This window comes from Gymnogyps californianus, chromosome 2, assembly GCF_018139145.2.
Source record: "Gymnogyps californianus isolate 813 chromosome 2, ASM1813914v2, whole genome shotgun sequence".
In the NCBI taxonomy this organism is placed as follows: domain Eukaryota; kingdom Metazoa; phylum Chordata; class Aves; order Accipitriformes; family Cathartidae; genus Gymnogyps; species Gymnogyps californianus.
Genome location: NC_059472.1, coordinates 146,676,452 through 146,704,109, shown reverse-complemented (window position 1 = coordinate 146,704,109; position 27,658 = coordinate 146,676,452). Strand labels below are relative to the sequence as shown.

The 27,658-nt window shown below is 38.9% G+C and overlaps 1 protein-coding gene across 2 annotated transcripts in view; it reads right to left on the bottom strand.

The window, feature by feature from the left end:
- Positions 1-27,658, bottom strand: part of PLXDC2 (plexin domain containing 2) — a 285,028-nt gene that overhangs the window by 135,058 nt on the left and 122,312 nt on the right. For both annotated transcript variants that reach the window (XM_050892239.1, XM_050892240.1), the window contains exon 2: positions 22,725-22,936. In XM_050892239.1, coding sequence (XP_050748196.1) covers positions 22,725-22,936 — 212 coding nt within the window. The remainder of the gene's footprint in view (positions 1-22,724; positions 22,937-27,658) is intronic.

Here is a 27,658-nt window from a genome sequence, read left to right as displayed (position 1 = left end):
AAATCCTGTTTCTGCTGGATTTCATCCTACATTAACACCATTACTGATGCGTTTTACTTAAACTGTTGCAGATATAATAAGGTTATTTTCTCCTTGATGTTTTCTATATCTTCTACTGTACTTTATATGCCAGGATGTACTTACCCAGTAAATCTCAGTGACACTTTTGAAGCAACTTTTAACAACTTCAGCAGCTCTAGGTTAGTCATACAAGTAAACATAATTAAAACTATACTGTCAGGAACATGACAAAAGTCAGCCACCTTACCAAATTCTTTTCTTCTTTAATGGCCAACAGAAACTGCTTTTACTGTCATGTATACAAAGGAGATACAGTAAATTGAAAGGTTTTGACAAAAAATATATTTTTTCCCAGTCTAATTTATCATTCTGACAGAATTTCCATAGAAATTAAAAGTTACATTTAAGGCATCACAAAGTCTCAAGGAAAGAGCTCTGAGAGACAAAGAAGAAAAAATAATTACCAAAATAGCTTGTTTCAGATAAGCATGCAATATTTAAACTATAGTTAAAACTGTGCAGTTTTTGCATTTCCAGTTTTTCATAACTAATAAAGCTACTCCAGTTAATTACTAGTAGCTAAGCCCCTACCTCCACAACTAGAAGGCTCTAACACTAAGCCTAGTTGGTTGCTCTTTAAGAATGCTTTAAATGGTATCTTGATCCATGCTTAAAGCAGACTCATCATACATCTTGTAAATCAAAAACTTAAATTATAGCCTTCAGCTCAACAGTTCTGTCAGTGTGTGAGGAATTACTCATGTATAAACAACTACCAAATTTTGTGTAAAAAAAAGTCTCATTTACTGTTTTAATTCAAATTAAATAACCTTAGATACTTCTGGAAGAAAACAAATTCACTTCTACTTGGATGATAGAAGGAAAACAGAATTCCTCTTGCTCTTTGGAAAAGCTTTATAACCTTCATACAGATGTATTTTATAAATGTACCATTAAATATTTGTCTCCCACATCCTCATTTTTTTTAATCCCATCTGTAAATTTACAATATGACTACAAAAAGGAACATACAGCTAGCTACTAAAGTTGGCCTGAGCAGCTCGGGAGCTCTTAGTAAGGTTAGGATCCATGCTTGTGTTCTCAGTCGCTGCCTTCATGGTTTTTAATGTGCATTACCATGGAAATGAAATTGTTGGAGTCTTCCATAAATTTCCCATCTGTAGAGAAACATTTTATTGGTATCAATAGATACCTATGAGTTTTCATTCTGACAGACCTGTTTATGAGCTTCGGTTGATTACACCTGCTTCATAATATATTCCATCCCCTACAGGTACTATATGCATAAGAAGATGGAAAAATGCTTCAGAAATTATGCTGAATTTGCAAGTAAACTACTGAATTAAGAAAATAATTTTAACAGTTATATGACACAGATGTAGAGTTCTGCAGATACGTAGAATTATGTATAAATAAGAGTATGAAGCGAAACAAAATTCTCAGTATCTTTTAATGACGTAGAAGCGTGACATTACCAAATGAAAGAACGTGCAGAGAAAGCAGAGAACATATCCATTACTATTTCAAGAAAATTTTTCTTTTTTCTTTGTTTTCCAGGTATTTTGGGGATATGAGCGTTATTTCCCATTGCTTCTCTAGATGTACAGTTCTGTCCAAATACTGCATACATATGAAGTAGGAATCACCTCTCTTCTATTGAGGAGTACAACTTTTAAGAAAAGGATTTTTCCAGAGATTTTTTGCACCAGCTATGAGGATTACTGTTGGCAACCTTTGTGAGTATAAAGGGAATGTTTATTAGAACCTCTCTCATAACTCCTCTCTTTTGGGGAAAAGAGTTATTTTTAATCTGAGGCAATCCTCGACGCTGAGTTGCCATCTTGTTGTAGATTGTAAAGAAAATTAATTTCTTACAGTTTTCATGAGGGATATTGTCTGATGACACCTTGAATATATTCCCATACTTCTCCAACTACAACTGAATCTTCTCAGGAAAGCTGAATGCATGCACTATTCATGAAACCTCAGCACAATTGAAGATTAAGCCTTCTTCAGATTAAGCCTTGGTGTTCAGTATTTGTCAAATTCAATGACTGAATATCCATTCCATACATTACATATACAGATACTCCCAAATACAGTCCAAACACCACATGCCCGTTTCCTCAATAACTGCTGTCCCTTAACAGATTAAGGCTTCAAATGTGTGAGATGAGCTGTCACAATCAAGATAGTATAAAGTAAATGTGTGATATTTAAAAGTAATAACTACATTATGTCTCTGAAATGCTTTCAAATTACTAACTGGGACTCTGGCCAAAGATGTACATGAAAATAGTACCGAAACAGACATGTGTCGTGGTTTAACCCCAGCCGGCAGCTAAGCACCACGCAGCCGCTCGCCCACTGCCCCCCCACCCCTGGGATGGGGGAGAGAATCAGGAAAAAAAACTCGTGAGTTGAGATAAAGACAGTTTAATAGGACAGAAAGGAATGAAAAACAATGATAATGATAATAATAATATGACAATAGCAATACTAAAAGAATTAAACTATACAAAGCAAGTGGTGCACAATGCAATTGCTCACCACTCGTTGACCGATGCCCAGTTAGTTCCCGAGCTGTGATCCCCCCTCCCAGTTAACTCCCCCCAGTTTATATACTGGGCATGATGTCATATGGTATGGAATAGCTCTTTGGCCAGTTTGGGTCAGCTGTCCTGGCTGTGTCCTCTCCCAGCTTCTTGTGCCCCTCCAGCCTTCTTGCTGGCTGGGCACGAGAAGCTGAGAAATCCTTGACTTAGTACAAACACTACTTAGCAACAACTAAAACCATCAGTGTGTTATCAACATTATTTTCCTACTAAATCCAAAACACAGCACTATACCAGCTACTAGGAAGAAAATTAACTCTGTCCTAGCCGAAACCAGGACAACATGAAACAATAAAGTTCCCTCTCAACAAAATAAGATATCATGATTCAACGATGATGTAATCACATATGTAAGCATGGGACTTTTCAGGTTTAATTCTCTTCCTGTCACATTTTTTAACAGAAATTGAAAGGTACTGTAAACCTCTAGGAGACAGAGGATATTATCAAACAAGATTTAGGTTAAGAATAAGAGCCTCTGTTGAATCCAACTGCATGAATATTTTGCTTTTAAATACTGGATCTGATTGGATCCAAACCACAAACATTACTGAACAAAAAGTTTTGCCATATATATAACTGTAAGGCTGTAAGTGAAAAAAACCTAGTAACTTCAACCAGAGAAAAAGCAGCTGGCATCCAGGAATGAGCTCTGTAGTTGCACAATAGTATGCTGTAGAAAACCTCTTAGTTTCTCTGTAGTTGAAAGAAGAGAGAAAGATATTCACAAAGCAAATCATTATAGATCAGCCAGCCAGATAGCAGTTACATTTTGGTAGCTTAAGTTTTGATTGCCTTTTCCCAGTCCTGGGAGACTGTTTATGACATGACTGATGAAAAATCAATCAATCAATCCATTAATCAATCATCCAAGGCTCCTTATCTTCATATATCTGTGATTAAGTGTCATGAGTTATTGCCAGCTGCAATAGAAGACAATTAGACTGCATTTAATTAGATAACTCTTGTCCCTTTAAATATTCTATTTACTGAAATTGCATTTTCAGACTTCCATTGAGATGACACCACAACGAACAAACTCTGAAGCCATCAAGGATATGAAATTAGACTTTATAGATGCCTAACTTTATCACTGTAAAAGGAAGGTCTGGTATCTGATTTTTAACAAAATGCATTAACAAATTGCCCAAATATTGCTAAAATCAGAGATTAGGCCTATTTTTAAATTAACTGAAAGTGTTGCTGGTATTTGCCCCAAAAATTAGTGCTGAGGAAATTCGTCACCAAATACTAAGTTCAGAAAGTCATCTTTAACTCTGAATATAAGTATTTATAGATGAACAGCCTATGAAATTAATCAGACAATTATGTTTTCTAAAAGCTGCATTTGTAGAATAAAATTGAAACACTGGAAGGAGAAAACAGGCAGTTGCATATTTAAAAATAGACTACTTTTCAGGGAGAAAGCAAAGATAATAATAAAATACCTATTGGGAAATTTAGAGGAAGGAAATGAGCCAGCAATTAAAAGTATTTCCCTAATGAAGAAAAGCAGTTCTGGCAATTCATTTTGCAGAAGAAAAAAGAGCACCCTTTCTATTAAAATAAGCCAGCAACAAGATGGCCCTGCGCACATACAACAAAACTAGCTTCCTCAAAACTATTTGCACTCTTACCCAATCTCATGTAATGCTTGCTTCTGTCTTACTGTACCTCTGCCTACCCTGTCAGTAAAATACAGCTAAAATTGACTTCTGAATTGTTTCAGATTTTTGTTAGAAAATTGCTTTTACATTTCTGAACATTATTAGTACCCACCAGCTAAAAACAGCACAGGAGGGGAGAAGAGAAATGATAACTCATGTAGGACTTGAGCTAGCTCTGCATTGCAGCTGATGGAAACCCTCTTCCAGCCAGCACGTGTGTGGGCACTGAGAAGGGGTGAGAGAGATGCACGGTCACACTCTGTCTTACCAGGGCAGAGGAAGCATGTGGGTATGGGTGTTGCAATTGAATTTCCTCATTTATTTACCTTTTCTTTAGGCAGGCATTGACTGAGACAGGGGCAGGTGGCAAGGATACATGGAGAACATCCCCAGTCTAACAGCCATTAGCAGACGAGATGAGGCAGTATGAGAAAAGATCATCTATCCTGAGATGGCATCCTAATGGGAAGATTAAGGCCAGAGAAAAATGGGGAAAGAGACACTTTGCATGCTGTTGCCATATAACTGCATTTTAACACAGAGTACTGTAATTATAATCATAACATAGCAATGTTATGATGCAATTTTACAGTTTTATAGGATCTGATAACCGAAGAACCCTGAGGAATGCCTAATTTGAACTGGCCTCTCAAAACTTGAAAGCTCTAATTTCAGTAGATAAGCTACATGCGAACTACCACATGAAAGTCTTGCAGAGGATATATATAGTGACTGCTACTTAGGAAGCTCGATTGTTATGAGTGGTTCTCTGATGCTCAGAAGTACTGATTCCATTTCATAAGCACTTTGCATCAAGGAAAAACTCTCTGCTGTTCAATTTCTTAACAAAAGCATTTGTTCTGTATGAATCTCCACTGAGGAAACACATAATTTACAGAACTGCCTTGCTGCTTTCACAATGACAAAGCTACGATCTGTTCTTTTGGGTTTTTTTGGTCTTTTTCTTTTTTTTTTTTAAATATCTGATGTGGGAAGAACTTAGGAAATATATATATATGTATATGGGCATAGTGTACATATTCCACCTCAACAGTCAGCAGAACCTGAAGAGAGCCTGCAAACATCACTGTTGATTACACAAACCTTAGCAAAATCCATTTTGAACAGCTAATATAATATCTAATGAATGAGGGGAACCCAATCTAACAAAAGAGGAAATCCTTTGTCTGCGTGCACTGGGATTAAGAATTTAATCTCACACTATGTTCTCCAAGAAGAGGCTACACGAGTGCTCTGCAGAGCCCTGAAAACCTGTTGTGTGTGTGCAGGAGTCCTCAAACTCAGGTTTTCACTAAGGCCAGTATGGAAGTCACTTTGCCCAGAATCTTACGGGTTTACACCTGGAGGTTGTTACTGTAAACACTAAATGATGTCATCAGCTGGGATGAAACAACAGCACTTAGCTCACAGCTCTCGCCCCTGTGTGCACACAAGACTTTACACAGCTCCACAACATCTTAAACGCCCAGGATTTTAAACCGCATTTTTCTGAGCGCCTGACAGCACCTATAATGGAGAGTCACAGATGCTGACAGACAGTCTGGCAGAGAAGGATGCCATAAACCTGTTATTAATCCAAAAAGCCGCTTAGTCTTTCTGGCTTTGTGAAAAGTTAATGTGGAGCCACTGCCTTTTTCATTATATTCAGCTGCTTTTGAAAGGAAGCTTCCCTCTTGGGGACTGCTATAAAACTGTTAGCCTATTTAGGGGTCATTACAGCGGTCTTATAAAGTCCCTTAGACTGTCTTGTCTTAAGAGACAAGCTTCAAAAGAGCAAAAGTCTCTGCAATGCCTTACTTCAGAGAAGAAAAAAGCCAAATCACCAAGTCACTCAAAAACCAATTACAGCAGGGAAATATTTATTATGCAGTTTTGTTCCCGATTTGCTGGAGCAGGAGTTTGAGAAATGACATTCTCAAAATAAGCCTTTATTAACTGCTCTGTAGCATCCTCTCCACTAAAAGAAAAAAATAGGACCCATTGCAATAAAATGACCATGAAAACACCTAGCAGCAATTTGATTTTGGTGTAATTACGAAACATGTTATAGAGTTTATTTTCTCATTTTTAGATATGTATAAATGACTGAAGTGTTCATAAAACTGAAACTGTAAAAATGACTGTTTGTAAACATAAAAAACTAACTGCCAGGCCTAGACTACAGAGCATCAGTGGTTATGATCCCATGTCTGTTACCAGCCCCATTCCTGGGGGGCTAATGACTCGAGATAATGCCATAAATAATTATATTTTTGTCAAGTTAGCTTTTAAAGATTTAGTATTTTAGTCTTTTAAAGATTCACTTCTTGTGTGGAATATAACCAACAATGTATTTCTGAGAGTGTATACTTTGACATACTTACAGCCACACTTGTGCAATTTTTTCCTCCCCCTAAGAGACATAATAAGTTCTGTTTAATATTATTCCCTTTTCTTTTTTTTTTTTTGAATCCAGGTATTAGAGCAACTTTAAACTCTCTGTAGCCTATTTCTTCCTCCGGTACATATTCAGGAACTGGGATGGGTAAGTCATCCTTGTTTCACATTCTTTGTCCCTTCTCTGTTGGAAGGGACAAGAAGAAAACAGAGTGACCAAGACCCAGCAGTCCTGAGGCCTCATATGAGGAGGGAAAATGGCAAATCTAAATCAGCGAAAAGTGTTACAGATCTGGAGGATTAAGTTAATATTAGAAGGTATAGTTTCTAGTTGATCAGGGCTTTATGTAGGGCAGTGCAGGAAACTGCCTCCACACTCACTGGTGTGCGCTGCAATTCCTGAGCAGTTAACACTGTGTCTCAGGGATCCATCAGGCCTCACAGCTGAAATCATAGGGCAATCAGTTGTAAGAACATGTACGACCGATATTAAGTTAATACAGGCAGGAACATGAGTTTATTAATGCGGTAGCTTTTTACCTGTAGGGATAAAGCCTAATTAGAATCTTTTAAAGGTGTCGTATGTTCACCTCAGCACCAGTCTTCGCCAAAGCCGTGCTGTTCAGTTCAGCTGTGTGCTGTTCAGCGTACAGCCAGACAGCAGCGTGCTCATCACAGAGCCTGGGCATGAGAGGACAAACTGCATCACCATGGCTTCTCTGGAGAACACTCGGTTTAAACAGATTGCAACCAAAACTGGTAGTCTGTTTAACCAGAGCACTTTCTAGTTTAGCTCTCACATACAACACACTTGAATTTTTAGTTACTAAAACATAAGACTGGCTGAAATCCACAATCAATATGCAAAATTTCAAAATTACCATTCATGTCTTAGAGAAAAAGATAGTGATGATTAAAGTGGTTAAGTTGTAGCCCCAATTTCTACTGCTCTTTCGAAAGCCTGCTCTTTGCTTTGGAAAAAGTATGCACTTTGCTTTGTTCGCATATATTTTTCCATATACATCTGTAACAGGAGTTCAGTCAGGATATTCTGTACAAGAATATTGAAAAAACCACAATGTACAATTTTAACAAACCATTCTCACCAGCCACATTTCTTAAGGACTTGTCACAGAAATGCTTCTTTATCTGATCTAGCAGTCATGCTCAAAAAAAAAAATAAATCCCTTGAGAGCTCTCTAATATAAGTGCCACAACTGTAAGACATCATATTTAATCGAGATGCTTGATGAGGTACATGTTGGCTAGACAGGCACTTCGAAGTCACTCCCTTTGCATAACACCAGGCTCCAAACAAGTTTTCTGCAGGATCTGCACTCTTGCTCTTTTCAGGAGAGATACTCTGAGCACTTTGCAATTACTCAGACAAGATCAAGATGCTACATAATATCCTTCCTCTGCTGTCTCTGAAAAGCCCTACTGCCTTCAAACGAACCCAGAACCCAGTTGATCCAATATTCTCAAATATCTCAAAATTATACTAACACATGATTTTCTTTTTGATAGATGTTATTTTTTCCTGTGTATAATTTCCCAATCTATGTTGCTCTTTAAGAGTAGAGTGATTCAAAGTGGAAAAGTTTCATAAACTTGTATTTCCTTTTTTGGCTTTCAGCTAAATACAGGACACTAGAGGATAAACCACAAGGCACTACAGAATTACTTTTGACTTGAAGGGTGTCTTTTCACAATTTCAAGCAAAAAAAGTGATAGCAAACATGTGTATGCCCTCCTAAGCACTGAAAAAAATGTGAAAGATGAAGACATGAGATTTTACGTGTGTTCCAAATCAATCTTTTCTTTGGGGGGGGGGGGGAGCTAGGGGGAGGGGAGTGAGGAGGAATCTCAACATTTTGACCCTGACCAGAAACAGGCCATTTTTATTTTGCCTGATATAATTTGTTGTTGGTATATCCGTAAAAAAAAAACCAACTTGGTCTCTTCACTTCAGATTTAGATAAACAAATAGGTAGCTGAGCAGGGTGGTATTTGGTTTGCACGTTAGACACTTCAGTGCTGCTATTTGCATAAGAGCTAGGTTTCTAAGTGCTCGTTGTCAGAACCACAGACCTAGTAAATGAAGGTTTGCCAGCTCAGCTCAGCAAGCTTTCAGGTCCACTCTAGAGGAAACTGAATACCCACCTTGACTGCACTGCCTGTACTGACCATGGATGAGATGCAGTTGCCTAAGCACAGGAGGAACCCAGGGCCATTTAAGACTTGCAGATATGATCCAGGACCTACAGCAGACCCCTATCCTATAGGAGGAGCAACGGACCATTCAGTATAACCATAGTGTCTAAAATGATACCAGACACCTACAGCTAGGCAACCAAATTTCACCTTAAATTTCCACTGCCTATGATAGGATACTTTAACTCACATACAAGAACTTGCACGTACCTCATCTACCTGACATGTACCTATACTTAGGTATCCAAATTGAAGAGCTGAATTTCACCTTCAATTTCAATATTAACTACAATGAAAAAAGAAAACCACTCATACAGACTCCAGCCTTTCATAGCAATCACAGTAGCCTAGTATTTGATATAGATTCATATACAATATTATGCAGATGTATATTACCCTTAATTGAATGTTTATGTAGCAAACAAAACCTCTGCAGTGTATTTAAGGTGAAGGAGTAATATACCTGACTTATCATGAAGATAATACTAACATAAGAAAATCAACATTTTATGCACTGTTAATGACTGAATGATAGCATCAAATGTTCTATTTCCATTTTTATTGAAAAAAGTTAAAGAACTTAAATCTTTTTCTCACTTACGTTGATATAACTGTAGTCCAGCTGTATAGCACACGGATTACTTTTTCAACAAAATGAAAACTCTCAGAAATAAGTTGCTGTTTCATTCAACTACATAGTCATCAACTGCACACCTGTAAGAATTGGCGTTTTGTTTTCTAGATAAATACGGACATTTGGTGCACTTGCTTATAACTATGGAAGGAAGATGTTCCAAACAACCTCACCAAACTTACTGTAAACCACTGTGCCAGCCAGTCAGTTATACCCCAGAAATAAGCACCCACTAGGCTGCTGACGTGTGGAAGCCACATTGTTGGCCCACTCCTGGATAAGGCTAAACTCAGCAGTAGCGCTTTGGAGCCAGATTATGCCTGTTCTAGCACTAGAAGGCACTTTTGTTCTCATACACCAGGAAGGAGCCATCCACACTTTGCCTGAGGCGGGAATAATGTGAGAAAGCTGCTTGTTTTCTTGTCTGTACTGGAGCAAAAGGGGAATACCTCTGAGAGATCATGGCATTTTATCCCTCATAACATTTTACTGCTCCACCTGTATGAGATCAGACAGATAGGATTTCCATCTGTGATTTCTCCTCCTTCCTACTTTTGTTGCTGAGGCTACAGAAAGAATACTCTAAGAGAGTGATGCTTTCATTTATTTAAAAATTTTAATAGGAACTCGTGAAAAGTCATGCAGCTTGATACAAATGCATGAAGCGAACCTCCAGGAACTGTGTCATATCTCTCTACTTCTGTTAACTGTTGTGCCGCTAAAAAGTCTGGTGAATATGTGAACGTTTGCTGTTCTTTTTTTTTTCTTTCTCCTTGTTATTCACACTGCAATTTGTCGCAGACTCTCCAAAATCTCCATTGCCAATTTTGTGTTCTAGAAATAAATATACTGTTTTATTACTGATGAACTGTGAAAAGCTAGACATGCTGCACATGAATGCATACCAGTGTTACAGAAGAAAACAAAAAAAATCTGTAATTTTCATTACTTATTAATTTCTGTTCTGTGTATGACATACTACAGCTATTAAAAGTGTTTCATCAGCATTTTCTTCAGCAGTTGACAGTATTTAGCTGGCATTTTTGGAAGGACAAATGCACATTTTACAAATGGATCTTTCTTAACTCTGATCTCCCTCTTGATATGAATTTTGAGCTTTGGCCCCATTTATTATTCTCTTTGAAAAGTCTGTATAACTCATGCAATCACAATGAAGACATGCCATTGACTTCCTGATAAATGCTGAAAGCTCTCAAGTTATAATTACTGAATTTACACACAGTCAAAGGAAGTGTCTGACCAAATCTGAAACGATGTACCCATCTGCTTACATGCCAAGTTGTTACTGTTTTGGGATAACAGATCATTGACTCTCCCATATTACAAAAACTTGAGAGATTTTCAGAGTGGCACGGAGTAATCCATCAATGTCAGCAGAATTCCTACAGCTCTGAAAATCTATCCCTAAGGATTGGTGTCACCCAAACTGGAATTATGAGGCTTAGTGTAACAACTTTTTACTTACCTACCCAAATTCCTCTGCACCAACAACTCAGTAATATATTCGCCCTCACTCCCTGCTCCAACCAGCTATGCACAATTTGCTGCATGCTGTTAAATTAGCTAGGGCTCTTTGTTTTGCATGGGTTGATATGAACATTATGCTCTGCTTTTTGCATGACCGAATCAATACAAGTCTCCCTCATGAGGACACTCCAGGTGAACATGGTGAAGAGGGTCAGAAAGGAAGTGACTAGAAAGGAGAGACCTACCCACCCTTCACGGCCACACTAGTATTCAGCTTTCACTAGCTGAATCTATTTTCAGTGAACTTCTGCAAGCAAGGGTTGAGGCATGTATGACTGAAATAATTAATTCAGAAAGAAAGTACAAGGTCTGTTGTTGATACCGCTCATAGCTCTTTTCAGTCATGAGTTCAGCAATTCCAGAATAATTGTAATGTGCTTTAGGAACTTGGAGATGAAGAGGGATATGGAAATGTAAAATATTATCATCAAGAAAATTCAAAGGCAGATTCCATTAAATTCTGAATCCCCTGTCTCCTTCCTTGCTATAAAAATTCATTATCATCAGCATGTTAAATTAAATGCCTTGTGTGCCAACATAGCTAAGCATGTGGAAATGAACTCAGGATTACCATGGAGAACTGTGAATTCCCTTACTTAGGAGTGGGGAAACTTGTTTTTAATTTCTTTCCTTCCCCGTTCCTCCCCAAGTTTAAAGGAAATAGAGACTGAATCTCACATCCAGTCTTTGCCTTTTTCTTTTTTAGCTGTACCTGGGTTATTAGCAGAACCATCACCCCTTGAGTTTAGATTGAGAATAATGGAAATGTTGCCAGACTCATTGCTACAATACTTCTTGCAGAGCTGGCAATGAATTCAGTCCAGCTGAAGACTGTAGCAAGATCCAGTGCAAGTGTCAAGATGACCTTGATTTAAGCAAGCAATTAATAAATTCAATACAGAAAGATATACGAGGCTTTTGTCTAGTTTACCATTTTGCAACTGAAAGCCTGAAAGAAAATGAGACAGTGATATATCAGTCTGCTGGTCAGCTAGAAAGTGTGACATCACTGGTGGAAAACTCAGCTGGACAAGTGGAAAAAAGCGAGTAAATTAATGATTGTCCCAGATTCTAGTTGCAGGTGACATACTGCTTTGTGGGATTTAGTAAGAGTATAGCACTAGGATGTTTCATGATCTATGCTGTTTCTAGATCAATTCACTTTCTGGCTTTTATTTACAGCTATTAAAAATAATCAGCTAAATACTGGATTTAGCAATAACTTACAGAAATTTAGTTTGACTTAGGATGTCATCTGAAGCAGCTTGCTTTTTTGAGAAAGTTCAAATACAATTTGAACATCACATGAAGAAGTAAGGAACATTTTTTTCCCTTGACTCAGACTGAAAAAAGGAGACTTGATTTTTCTGAAAATAAATTACATTTTCCATCTCCATCACCTCCAAAGTAATAAGGTAATTTTCTAAAATAGACTCTTGAAAAGTGTGAATAAAAACATCTTAAAATAGCAATAACAACCTTTTTAGAAAAGAGTGTAATAAAAGTTGTTTAGAAACACTTGAAGAAAATCCTAGACATCTTAGCCTACAATTACTATATCATTTAACAGCAAATTTTAGCTCTCTTACAACAAAAATAATGACATCTAAATATTCTGCTACATAGAAAAGCAAAAGATATAGCCATGATGGTTTCAGTGCAACTCCAGCATATCCCAAGACTGTTCCTCCAGTACATCCTAAATCTCTGTTGTAACTTTGAAGCTTCTAACTATGAAAATAATAATATGACATTTAACTTAATTTAGTGAGTGGATACCAATAAGAGCACAAGAACAGCTGTACTCTCTTAGGCCAAACAGCCTTTTAGTCTGGTACCCAGAAGTGACTGGAGTGATGCCTAGGAAGAGTAAAGGACTTGGGGCAAACAGTGGCAATTCCCCATTTTTCCTAGGTTCCAGTGATCTGCTCTTCAGAAACTCCCGTTGTGTTTAATAATCCTTGATAAATTTCTATTCCATGAATTTGTCTAATTTTGTAAGTTTTGCATCTGCAACATTTGGTGTCAATGAACTTCAGAGCTTTCACAGTTTAATAACGTGCAGTAGAGAGGAATCATATGGCATGCTTGTTTAATCCTCTAGAACATTATGGAAACATCAGAGTCGTGAACAGCTCACATCTGAACAGAGACTTCTGGGCTTAAGTTATACTGGCTTGAAATCAGCAAGACAACTGTGTTTTAAATACAACTGAACATGAAATGGTGTAAGGAAACATAAGATAGGGTCTGAAATGGCAGAAAACCTGACGTAATACCACTTCCAACAGTAAAACACATTTTTTTAGTCACAGTAGTGTTAGCCCTGGAAATGCCAGGGCTGTACTAGATGACCAAAGGTTAATCAAAGATTGAGAAAAATATTTGCAAGCCTACAGGAGGAGCCCAAATTTTCTCTCCCTCTCTTGAATGAATCCTTTACGTACCCCAAAAATCACATGATGTAGTAATTATTAACTGTGAACAAGAAACAACTATACTTCCCTAAAATTAAAAATAAGAATGAATGCAACTTTTGTTATGATAAAGATTTTGCAAGTAGACCGGGTAAGCTGCAGCCATGTAATTAAATCAGTTAAAGTGGATTTCTTCACTTAGAACTTAAAGTGATCTTAAAACAAAATTTGCTGTTTCCCTCATTTAGGCAAGGGCTCAGTATTGTTTGAGCTTAATAATATAGTCTAGGATCTGTCCCCAAAATGAAGCAAGGTTAGAAAGCAGGTATCAAAGATAAAACTGATTGTCACTTTGGTTTTTTAGGTTTTTTTTTCACATGGCTTTTTGCAAATACAGATTTCAGAATAGAAGTACCACTCTTTTGCTCTCTAAAGAATCAGCCAACTTCAGTGACAAATCTTTGTTCTGCAAAGCTTCATTCCTCCCCACTTATACGTCAGATGCTTTAATTTAAATAAAAATCTGGTTAAACCTTTGTACTGAATATGCATTACTTTGACACTTTATAATCCACATTAAAATGTGACTAAGCATTAAAAAAGAATTCTGTCCTGATGCAGAGATCAATAGCATCCCAGATTTTATTACACTGAATGAGTATATCAAAATGTTGTCCATGGAATTCACTCTTGCATTGTTGAGGATCACTGAAAGGGAAAGGAAGATACAAACACTATTTAAGCAAAATATTTGAACTAGAAATTCAAAAGCTAAACAAGCAGGCTACTCTACACAGGTAAGTAAAGGCTCTAAGAGATGGCAAGTCAGAAAACCATCTTTAGAAGTAATGCATGTCTCATAGCTTGGGATGAGGGAAGAGAACAGAAGTACTCACTAAACTATAGGATAATAAGGATTTTTTTCTTAAATGCAGAACATTCTTCTCAGTAACTCTGAGGGACTGTGGTTTCCGAATACAGTGTTAGTAACACTGTTCTTTATTTCGAAGTCCTTCAGATGTAACTCGCATTAAAACATTGGGATGGGAAAAAAAAAAAGAAAAAAAAAGAAAAAAAAAGAAAAAAAGGAACAAAACAGAGGCAGGCTTGGCCAAACTGACAGTTCACGATGCAACTATGATATTGTTTAGTTTTGAGGCTTCAGTTATGCATGGACAAGTTTTTCTACTTTTAATACAGTGCAGTAGAGCACTTATCATTTGTCTGGCTGACTGAAATTTAATCTTAACCACTTTTTTTTTCCTTGCTCAGACTTGCAGTAAGAACACAGCAGTGGGCATACTGACACTGCTGTCAGTAGCTGAGAGTAATTGCTCTCAAATCCCGAGGGTTATAAAACTCAATCCCTTCTGTTTCTTTGCCAGTCAGAATCAGACATCTTCACTTCCATGAGTGACTGGGACTGATAAGGGAGAAGTCTTCTTCTGGGCAGAAACTCTGGGAGAAAATGCAAAATTCAGCAAAAGATTGTTGCCAGTAGGAAATCCACCAGTGTTGTTCTGACAGGGGCAAGACGCTTTTCAGGTCTAAACTACAGGGATTGCTAAAATTTACATTTCAAACAACATCTAGAGAAACTAAAGAAAGGAGAGAAAAAGAAAGAACAGTGTCTTCAGTTAGTAACAACTCTATTTTAGTTAAAAGGAATACAGAGCAGGAGATATCAGTGACATCCACAGGAATAAGTGAATCACTTCACTACTTTAATTAAATTTGTTTTGCACTGAAATAGCCACAATTTTCTATGCTCACGAGTACTATATTGGGAGGGGTGGAGAAAGCAAGATACAGTCGAGTTTGATTTGACTTAGCATGATCAGCATGCTGTTTCTTGCTTGGAACTGAAACTTTTTCTGTCATACAGTTGCAATCATTCATTCTGTTCTAAGACTTTATATGAAAAATTATGTTTTTCTCACTCTTTTCATGGTGCAAAGCAATAAAAACTTGCTGTTAGCATGGCTGCACTCAGCTGAAGCCTGACTATGATTTAATCTATTATTTTATTGCTGGATTTCGTTTTGATATTTGAAGTTTGTGAAAGACTATTGTTTTGATATAGTATCTTTACACAGTGGCAACAAATTTGAAAGTAATTCACACGTTCCAAAGTTATTTCGTGAAGTTTGTCATCTTCTGCTAATGCCAATGCAAGCTATACATTAGAGACTGCTCCATTTCAATTTCTCTGTATTTTACTTTTCAGTGTTGTACTGTTCACTGGAGGTTAAGCAGTCACAAGGATCAGGGACAGAGAATGGCAAAGCAAAGGACCAAGCAAGTTGCCTAGAAATCTTCTATAAAGCCTGCAGCTGGAGCTGCTTTACAGAAGATCTGGGATAAAGGACAAAAATCATAAATGCAGAAGGAGAATCACCTCTGTATGGAGTTCCACATAGCCATAATCACAGGATATCACTTGAAAAATGATGCATATTTTAAACTATGGAAAAATTACTACGCAACATTTGTGCAATGCACAATTATATAGTAATGCATTATTAGCCTTTTCCAGTGCTCAGTGGCCATGCCTACATTAGCAAGTACTGTGACAAAACAGGAATGCATTTGTCGATAACCTAGTGGTGGATACTGGGGACCCAATATCCATACTAGATGCATTTCAGGGATCAGTTCCTTTTACAGTAAATGCAAAAGAGCAACAGGCAACAAGAACCTCAGCTACCTGCCTTCATTACCTTTATGGCTACAGGACTTCAGGGATTAACAGAAAAGTTGGTCATAGGATGACCATGAATCTGAGTTTATTTTAACAATATTAATACTCATTTAATTAACAACAGTGAGTTATTATAGAGCATACTTTTCTTTTATGAGAGTATGTGAAGAAAGGTAGTATATTTGTCCTATTTTTCTCCTTGCTTGAAAAGAAGACATGCCAAACTAGACACATTCATTAAGACGTATTTTCACGCTCATTGCTTTTTCAAGGACTTACAGTGTTCACAGCAACAAATTCCACCCAACACATTGCATTTCCTAGGCTCTATTTATTCTAAATAAAAGGCACTTCTGAATGTGCTGAGCACAATAAACAAAAGCAGTAGATTACCCAACAAACAAAAAACCAACCCCGACTCCCAAGACTGGAGAGAAGAGTTCCAAGAAAGATGGGGCGGGGGAGGGCAGAAAAGAAAAGCTAGACTTGAAATTATAAGATTGTGAAATCCCAGAAATTTAAGAAACTGACTCTCTAGAAAGAAGAATTGTTGATATAAATGGCACTTCATAGAATCATAGAATGGTTTGGGTTGGAAGGGATCTTAAAGATTGTCTCATTCCAACCCCCCTGCCATGGGGCAGGGATACCTTCCACTAGACCAGGTTGCTCAAAGCCCCATCCAGCCTGGCCTTGAACACTTCCAGGGAGGGGGCATCCTCAACTTCTCTGGGCAACCTGTTCCAGTGCCTCACCACCCTCACAGTAAGGAATTTCTTCCTAATATCTAATCTAAATCTACCCTCTGTCAGTTTAGAGCCATTACCCCTCATCCTATCACTACACTCCCTGATCAAGAGTCCCTCCCCATCTTCCCTGTAGGCCCCCTTTAAGTACTGGAAGGCCGCTATAAGGTCTGCCCGGAGCCTTCTCTTCTCCCAGCTAAACAACCTCAACTCTCTCAGCCTTTCTTCATAGGGGAGGTGCTCCAGCCCCCTGATCATCTTCGTGGCCCTCCTCTGGACCTGCTCGAGCAGGTCCATGTCTTTCTTATGTTGGGGGCCCCAGAGCTGAACACAGGACACCAGGTGGGGTCTCAGGAGAGCAAAGGGGGAGAATCACCTCCCTCGACCTGCTAGCCACACTTCGTTTGATGCAGCCCAGGATACGATTGCCTTTCTGGGCTGCGAGTGCACATTGCTGGCTCGTATTCAGTTTTTCATCCACTAATACCCCCAAGTCCTTCTCAGCAGGGCTGCTCTCAATCCACTCATCGCCCAGCCTATATTTGTGCTTGGGATTGCCCCGACCCATGTTGCAGGGGCAACTTGTACTTGGCCTTGTTGAACCTCATGAGGTTCACATGGGCCCACCTCTCAAACCTATTGAGGTCCCTCTGGATGGCATTCCTTCCCTCCAGCGTGTCGACCACACCACAACAGCTTGGTGTCGTTGGCAAACTTGCTGAGGGTGCACTCAATCCCACTGTCCATGTCGCTGACAAAGATGTAAACAGTGCTGGTACCAATACCAAGCCCTGAGGAATGCCACTCATCACTGGTCTCCACTTGGACATCGAGCCGTTGACCGCAACTCTTTGAGTGCGACCATCCAGCCAATTCCTTATCCACTGAGTGGTCCATCCATCAAATGCATGTCTATCCAATTTAGAGACAAGGATGTCATGCAGGACAGCATCAAATGCTTTGCACAAGTCCAGATAAATGATGTCCATTGCTCTTCCCTTATCCATCAATGCTGTAACCTCGTTGTAGAAGGCCACCAAATTTGTCAGGCGTGATTTGCCCTTAGTGAAGCCATGTTGGCTGTCACCAATCACCTCCTTATTTTCCACGTGCCCTGGCATAGTTTCCAGGAGGATCCGCTCCATGATCTTGTCAGGCACAGAGGTGAGACTGACTGACCTGTTGTTCCCTGAGTCTTCCTTTTTTCCTTTTTAAAAATGGGGGTTATGTTTCCTCTTTTCCAGTTAGTGGGAACTTCACTGGACTGCCATGACTTCTCAAATATGATGGATAGTGGCTTAGCCACTTCATCCACCAGTTCCCTCAGGACCCGCGGATGCATCTCATCACCTCCCATGGACTTGTGCACCCTCAGGTTTCTTAGATGGTCTCGAACCTGATCTTCTCCTACAGTGGGCGGTTCTTCATTCTCCCAGTCCCTGCCTTTGCCTTCTGCGACTTGGGTGGTGTGGCTGGAGCACTTGCCGGTGAAGACTGAGGCAGAAAAGTCATTGAGTACCTCAGCTTTCTCCATGTCCCAGATAACCAGGTGTCCCATTTCCTTCTGGAGACAGCCCACATTTTCCCCAGTCTTCCTTTTATCACCAACGTACCTATAGAAGCTTTTCTTGTTCATTTTTGAATGTCCCAACTGATTTCTCAAATATGCCCCAGAATAACCCCTGTCTTTGAGGTCTCTGTAACTACAGTGTAGTACACTTTTCCCCTCTTAGCCTAGCACCCACAGGACCGTGGAGGCTGCCTTTGTACTGGCCAGTCCTGAGCACCAGTTAGTTAGCACATATGGGATGCGATTCTGATGCTTCCACCCTCCAAAAAACTCCTCTGGCTTAGTGGGAGACACTTCAGCTTCTGACAGTCCCAAAGTTGTTCCAGGTAGAAGACGTTAATGTTTGGCTTTGTGACCGTTGGGAAGAAATATGCCTTAGCCATGGATGCTCCTGTCTTCAAAGGGAGACTCCTTGATGCTCTCATTTGCCAGGAAGCCAAGAAGTCAACTCAGTTGCACTGCGCCACAAGAATACCGTCTTTTTGGGGTTGACCTTTGCAGTTGATTTGGACTGCAGACAACCTACTTCTCCATCTCTCCCAAGGCTATCTGCTTTGGGGATTTCTCTAGGACTGTTACATTTGTGCCCATCTGTACAAGATGGGATCTCACCCTTTTTACACCTGTCCCTCTTCAGAGCTTGCTCACTCTCTCTGGCTATATTATGTAGTGGGAACGAAACCTTAATAAACCTCTTACGGAGTATGGCCCCAGAGACTTACATGTTCTCCCTCCTCTGTATTTGGTCTCTAAAGTACCAATCACAAATCAACCAAATGGGACAAACCTCCATCCTTGGGAACCTTTTTGGATTTACAACATTCTAGTCCCTAAGTGGTACATTATAATAACCCTACTAAACTAGGAGAAAAGAGGAATATTTTCAAGATTGTCATACTGTTTTATAAAGTGTTTATGATAAGCATTTGTTATACATTGATTTTACCCTATAATCTCCAGCTTGCTATCAGCTCTCCAGAAAGACCACACATGCTACATGCCTAGAAAATCTGGCTTGCCGCAGAAACCTGTTCTTCCTGTCCTTTGCCTTTCTTTGGGCATCTCCAGTTTTGCGGGTTTGTGCTGCCACAACACTGCACCTGTGGACCACAAAATTCCTATTCTCCAGCAACACAATGGGACTTGGATGTCTTGTCTTCTCCTTCCCAAGGCCCTGCCCATTTCTGAAGGTCCTGCACATGAAATGGCCATAGCCACTGCTTCTGCTAGTCTCTGCAATGCAGTTCAACTTCCAGAGAGTTCAGTTCAAGAGAACAAATTTATTCAAAAAAGCACCTGAATGTGTACATCATTTTGCATGAGTTCTGTCCTGAATCACAGGGCCAAACCAATGCAGGAGGTGAAACAGAGTTGTGAAGAGAGACAGCGAATGTCCTGGGGTCCCTAGTGGCTGCACTGCTCCAGCTCTTGGACCAGAGAGACAGCATCTCTAAAGAGAATCTGACCATTATCATGTTTCCTACATATAGGAGCGGGTCCATTCTGGCTACTGAAAAGATGTGATAAACTGATTTATAATGCACTTTCTAAAGCTGTTCCTGAAGGCCTGAACTTCATGTTCCACTCAAGCTGATGTTAAAACAGCCTTTGGATTAGGGCTGATGGGAGACCCAGCATGGTGCATCTGTGAAGTTACAGAACAATTCCCAATAACTCCAATGGAAAAACATGAATGAAAAATCTCATTACCTTAAAATATCAAGGAAAGCCAGTGGAAGTAAGCTATGCTCCACACAGGTTCATTTTATTATTTTCCACATTATGTCTGTATAGATTTGATAACACAGGAAATATTTAGAGTTATTTTTAAACAGTGTGCAGAAATTTCTGCATACTACCTTCCCTTTTGTCCTTGGTTGGGTTTTTTTGGGGGGGGTGGGGGGGTGGGGTTTGTTTTGGTTTGTTTTTTTTTAAAGCTGAATAGAAAGTAAACTCATCATTATAAAGAAGAACAGAAAACAATATCAAGTGAAAATTAAAGATATGTTTTCATCATTGTCAGCCTTCCTGTAAAAGAGGTCTTCCACATTTGCATGGCAAGCCTACAAAATACTTTAAAGAGAAACAGTATCTGTGATGGAGGGATGTTGTAATTCTGTAGTGTCATTAAGTATGAGTGGCAGGTAGTACTCATTCTCCGGATTTTCTTCAGCTAGAACTGCAACACACACAGAAGAAGGGTTTAAAAAAATCAATATGCTCTCCAGCACTACCGATAAGCTCCCAAGCTGCAGAAGACTTTGCGACATATGGATTCTTCCACTGTGAATATCTGTTGTACACTTTACCTCCTCTACAAAGCTGGGCATCAAGGTTTTTTTTGTAAAATGCCTGTGTGTTGTAGTAGAGATTTACAACAGAATCCGATAATGTGTAAAACCACAACTCAGTTATCTTATTGTGCTGGGAAGACCTTAGAAAAGGAGAGGGCTGCAACAGAACACAAAACCTGAATTTAATAAACTCAGTAAGGGTGATGTACTTTTGAGGTTAAGAAACTATAAGGCCATTAATCTGTCAGGAAAGATGACCCTCAAAAAATACCATTCTACATATGTCCATTTGCAAGCATTCATTTTTTTCCTGAATGTTGCCATATATAAGTGTTAGAGGGGGAGCTCTGACCCATTTTGCTTAAGAGCTTGGAACTCAACTGAATGGAGACACTGCATGGAGAACGATGGGTAAGCCACGGAAGGATCAGCTGCACGAGCTTTCCTGTACCTGAGACATCTTCCACTTTACCTGCTAAAATAATTAGAAGCAGGATTGATCTGTGTTGTGCCCGAGTGAACTGCTACTGATGGCCAGATGAGGATTACAGGGGGCAAAAAACAAATCATAAAATCAACATGCAATTCAAAAATATAATTTACCAACGAGCGACTTCTGTGTTTATGCAAAAGGAAACATAATCAGTACTGTGCAAACTGGGAAGCTTAAAAAACAACAAACACAAAACACACCTCTCAGATAGCATTATTATTTTTTGACTCATGCTGTAGAGACACCATTGTCTCTACAGATGGGTTTTATATTGTTTTGTTATTGTGTAAGATAGCAACCCAAAACCTGAAAGCTGTTTTGTTTGGCTGAGAGTGAGCTCCTCAGAACTGAAAAATAAATAGCACTGTTACTTTGGAAGCAGAATATAAAGACTGAAGACATTAGGCGTAGCTTATTCCAAGCTGTATTTTATTGAAAAATAGGATGTAGATTTTATTAATAAGAAACCCCCAAACCTAATACTTAAAAACCCCCCAAACAGTAAAAATACAATAATTATAATATTAACACTTGCTGCCTGTGTATAAAGGCAAAATCAATTCAGCCAGTGTGTTTATGTAGAACCACTAAGATAAAATAGTAGAATAGAAGAATTCCCACAAATCATCATAGTCAGAGACATTTTGCACCAATCAATCACAACATAACATCATGGTCGACTTCTGCTCTCCCTACACTACTTGAAACTGAGAGCAGGTTTAAAGACAGAGCTGGTGCTCACTTGGATTTACATTATGTCCATATGAGGGCAACCTGGCAGTTAAAGTTTTTTAAACAAGCAACCAGAGGTTGAATGAAACCATAAAACAGAGAGAGAACGTCCCAAGAATTCATGTAGATGGATCTGACCCATGTTATTCTTCTTTGGAAGATCAACAATCAAATAGTATGGGCAAATTGTTTCAATGACCAACCTGAATTTTTTTCCAATTTCTCATTTCTCTAGAGTCTTTTCCCCTTCACATCTGGATATCACTCTCCATAAAGACCAGGCAAAATCTCACAAACTGAGGTGTTTACCCTAACTTCTAAGAAAGAATTCAATTTTATTTTATTTTAATACTACTTTCTTTTCCAGTTCTCCAGCGAGAACTGCTACAACATGGGACTTCCCATAACTGTTTTCCAGCAAAGAGACAGACATCCTGAAGAGACTATCTTCAAAAGTCAGAAAGGACAGGCTCCAGCCTCAGGACAGGAGAAAAAGCTGGCTTCCGTGTGCTGACAGGGTCACAAATACAAAGACCATGAGGTTCTCTTCCCCTATCAATGTTTGAGCACACTGAGGTAAATGTCTTCATTTTTTACTTACCCCCAACCAAAGATAACAAATTGAATAAAAAAATAGATGGGATGAATTTCTACCTCAATCTGGGTGGTGTTGTCATGTCCCTCTTCAAGGAGCAGGTCCGTAAAACCCCCCGGCTCAGAGGAATCCTGCCCCATGCTGGCTCTGTTGGTGTCGACTGATTTGAGAGACTCTGAGTGCCTTCTCCACCTGTGGCTGCTTACATGTGAATCCACTCGCACATTCTCCTCCACTCGAGGGAAACTCTGAACAACTTCATAAAACACACCTATTTGACAAAAAAAAGAACAAGATTATAAGTAAGTGGAACTTTGGTTTACCAGTCATAATTGAAAACCTAGGAATAGTAATTTTTTATAAATGTTTTGAACAAGTCCATAGAATAGCCATTTATACCTCTGATAAAGTTTCTACAACAACAACAACATAAGAATTAAAAGAATAGATAGCATATTATACTTCTACAAAATTCAAGAATTTAGACTAAGTTTTGCAGACTCCTCTAAACGTCCTAAATGTTTTATTTTCCTGCTTATTTTATGTCTGGGAAAAGTTTTCCCTGTAACTTTTGTAACTTTGTTACTTGCCTACCCCTAGGTGTCACTTTACAAAATAAAATAAATCTGAGAAAAAAACATCAGTTAATCATCTAACAAAACGAAAGTAGAAGAGGCAGAGAAACACTGCTACGGACTTAGTTTTTGCTACTGATTTTATGTAGAAAGAGCTTGGAAGCCATGGTGAAAGGCAAATAAACTTTATGAGAGGCATGAAATTCCCATAAACATCTGTTCAGTGCAAAAATAAAGCTGCCCCATTGTATAAGTGATAAATGCGAATGATGTGTGAAGTCTGCAGACACCCACTATATCTCCTGCAAAGGGTGAGCAGTTGGGTGGTGTGTTTTACGTATTCCTTTTGGACTTTATTCATGCTCATTCACAACTTCTTCATGCTAGTAAAACTATTACTAAGACAAAACCATAAATTCTTCAGTAGTTTCCAGTTTGCCCAATCCAAAAGCCAATCAAAGTATTTTTTTGTTAATTTATTTCAGTTAACTCCATCAAGAGGGGGTAGAGTAATTTTGCATACTTTGCACCAAAAATCAGGTACACTTTTCATACTGTCTTTGGGTCCAAAAGGCGAAGTAGAAGGGTGCTTCGTGTTTTTCATGTGCCAGGAAGAAGGGGATCTTGTTCAAAAAACAGAACTGTGAGGTTCCAAATGAACTCTCAAGAGAAGTGGCAAAGTAAAAGAAAAATACTGAGAGAAAGGATAGACTGGTAAATAAATTAGTTGTAGAAATATTTCCATTGCTTCTGAGCAAAGGAAGGCAACCCTTCCAAGGTCCTTACTAAGCATTGCATATGTTGTCTAGGTACAGAAGAGATGGAAAAATAGAAGATTACCTATGAAAGGTTTAAATAAGAAGTAAGATTTTCCTGCATCATAGCAGGAACAGGTATAGGAGCCACGGATATAGGAGAATCTGCCAGACATTGTTCTTGATAGACCAGAAAGAGTTACAGTACAGAAACAGTCTCTAATATGCTTTAGGCTCTGTGTGATTCCATTTTTCTATCAAATTCCCCAAAATCTACTAAACTTTTTTCCGAAGCTATTTAATCACTCTCAGCCACACTGAAATTAATGTGAGTCGAAGGTGCTTTATCACCTAGAGAAATCAGAACTTAATAGAGATGCAAAATAAGCAATCTCGGGCCATAACTTCCCTCAGACACCAAGTAATCAGACTTCTTTTCTTTTAGTTGGTGGTTTTTTGAAACCTGTTTCCTTGCATTTCTTAAAAGCCTTAGAACACTTGTCTTTAACAAATTGCCTCCGCGCTCCCTGTTTTATCAAGCAATCAGCTGCCAGATGCAGAGGGACAGCTCAGCAGATGAACTAACTTATTCCCCTGCAGTCCTTATCGAAATCTATTCAAAGCTGCCCTCCCTGCTTCAGCTTGGAGGCACTCACCATGCTGTTATGGGGATAAGGGCATCAGAAAGCTGACAGACACAGCAAACTTCTCAGATATAATCACAGATAGGCGCTTTCTGCCTGCGATACGCAATGCCCGAGGCTGGATCCGCAGAGGCAATGTTTGCCCTCCCACCACAGCCGAGTCTGCAGCACTAAGACACCTCGGCACCTTCTGTGAGGCACGGGGAGCATTAGATGCCTACAAACAGGGGTCCCAGGACACAGTGCAACAGCTACTTGCCTGCAGGAACTCACTCTTTTCTTCTGAAGCACTTTTCATGGCTGCCCTTGGTGGCTCAAAACCCACATTCAGAGAGAGAGAGAGGAAAAAAGCATATTTACCCCCATTTTGCACTCCCACTGCAGCCTACTCTTTTTATGGCCAACAATCAACATGTTGAGGCAATCACCTAAACTAGCAAATAGAAAATGTGAAAGTTAGGGGAGGGTCTTAAATCCTATTCACCTCAGGCTGAGCCTCGTCTGTAAAGGAAAGCAATTATACTTTGTTCTCCCACATCCTGAAGAGAAATGAATGTGGTTTCTAAGCTTTAAGGTGTTGTAACATAAACTGCTTTTAAAAATAATAATAATATAATGCTGGAGAGAAGGAGATGATAAGCACTTTGGGGTATTTCCACCGACTTGGAAAGTCTACGCATTTTTCTCCATAATTTTCTTTTACAGTGTAATTGCACCATGGCATCTGCAAAATTTGGCATGGGCCATTCCCCATTAGAGAAATCTTTGATGTCGTCAGTGCACAACTTTTATCCTGTTTCAACTGTTTTAATTATGTGATTTTTCTCCTGAAACATAGAAAATGTTCTAAACTATATGGTTCCTGCCATTACACTGATAAATATTAGTTTACAGGTATAAGCTATACTGACATAAGGAAGCTTTATAATCATCTGTATTCAGAATGCATTATATCTGTCTAAATTTAATAGTAGCAACAATTAAAAGCATGAACTGATAACATTTTGAGTTTAAAACTAGTCTTTGGGGGTTTTTTTCACCATTATCCGTGAAAGTTTCTACCGGTGTTATCACTAGACTAGTTAACTGTCCTGGACTGGCAGAGCAGGGATACTGAAGCTACAATGTGGGACAAAATCTGGATGTGTTTTCAGGGAATAGAGAAATTTACTGTAGGCTTCCTCCTTCATTAAACCTTTTCCTTAAGCCACTGGGGATGGAGAGAGAGAGACGATGGGCTTGGCCAGATCAGCTCTGATCCAGCATGGTGTCTCTGGTTTATCCCAACAGATCTCTAATGCTGAGAAAGTGACTAACAAGATTTTTTTAAAATGAGCTGAACAGGATGTTTTCCTTTTATGTAAATATAATTTAAATATATAATTTCTCATGTAATGGATAGATAAATTAATTTTCAAGTTCTGAATGCAGGCAGCTCATTAAGAAAAAGCATTCAGAGACCTAAAATTCCAATACTTCACAAGTTAGAACTATTTCATGTTTCTTGTTGAAATCTCTGTGTAGCTAATAAATCACATAAAAGGCATTTTAGAGGAAATGTACCAAAGTATTATACTCTTATCTTTTAGATCTCGGAGCTTGCACCTAATTAACACTGAAGGAGAACATGTCATTCAAATCAACTGAAAAGCAGCCAGATGCTGTAATATCTGATTAATAATAAAATCATAATATTGGTAAACATAGTTGAGTACTAACGTGTTCAACTTGTATGAACAGAAACTCAGAACTACAATAAGCCTTCAAGTCTGTTAAAATTGGAACTACAATTTTCAACTGATATTTTTATATGCAAACCACAAGAGTGTTATAGATAGTCCTGTCACTGGCATGCAAATACCTTGGTATGAAGGTCTGTAGAGCTGATACTGTACTGGAGTACTTTGGAAGTAGTAAAAATAGAGTACAGGTCTTTCTAATGCATATGTAATTAAGCTGGTGTTTTGGTCTGATCCTTCAGCTCTTGTCCTTGATGTTTTCATAAAACTAGCAATGAAAATCATGATTTCTGCAACTCCTTTCTCCCTTGGGTTACGTTAAAATTTAAGAGTTCAACTCTGTGTTGAATAAAGCTAGAAAGGCAGGGGGGCGGGGGTAAGGGAAACAAATCTATAAAAAGCTTTCACTGCTCTGAGATTATTTGGAGTTAATGACTGACTGTTGGCAAGTTCAGAAACTCTTGTCGCAGTTGGCCAGTTCAGCCCTTCATAGTGATTGATCAGAATTACCACCAAAGGCCTTAAGGGAATAGGGGCATCATTCACACAAACTGGAAAGACCTATGCAGAATATCTAGAGAGAAGACTGAGGAAGGAGAATGGGTGAAAATTACAGACAGATTCCCTTTCGCTCACATCTAAGGCAGGTGCTTCATATTTTCTTCTGTACAGGTTTACATGCTCACAGGAAAAAGACACTTAAAAGATTTTGGCATCTATTGCCTAAACCACCATGTACCCAGATAATAGCTTTTTGACTACCTTAGCTTACATTTTAACAGGTACTAAACAAGCTTTTAAACTGTCTTAAGCTAACCTGATGGAGGACACACAACTGAAACCTGTATCTTCTTGTACATCAGGACCTGACTTTTGAGGTGGCTCTGCTAGTCTGAGGTTTTGGGCAGGAAGATGTGTGTCCTGTACTACAAAATACACAGAACTGCTTAACACTTATGTCATTAACATAAATCAATGCTGAAAGCGGACAACTGAATACGTAGAGAAGTTCGTCTACTTCAATATTGTGAATTACGCAAGCAGCTCTTATAGATTGGAAGTGTGAATTGGGCTATACAAGAAAGATTTGCTGAAAGGGAAGAAGTCACCTGACTATGGCAGGGGCATGGGTTCTCTGCCAAGCTTGCCCTCAAACAAAAAGGTAAATATTCTAAGTAAATAAAACCAAAAAGAGACAGCAGAGCTTGACAAGTAAGACAGTTCTGATTTAGTAGGGAAGTCTGGTCTGCATAAAGCTTTATTTAGAATTAAGATCTAGC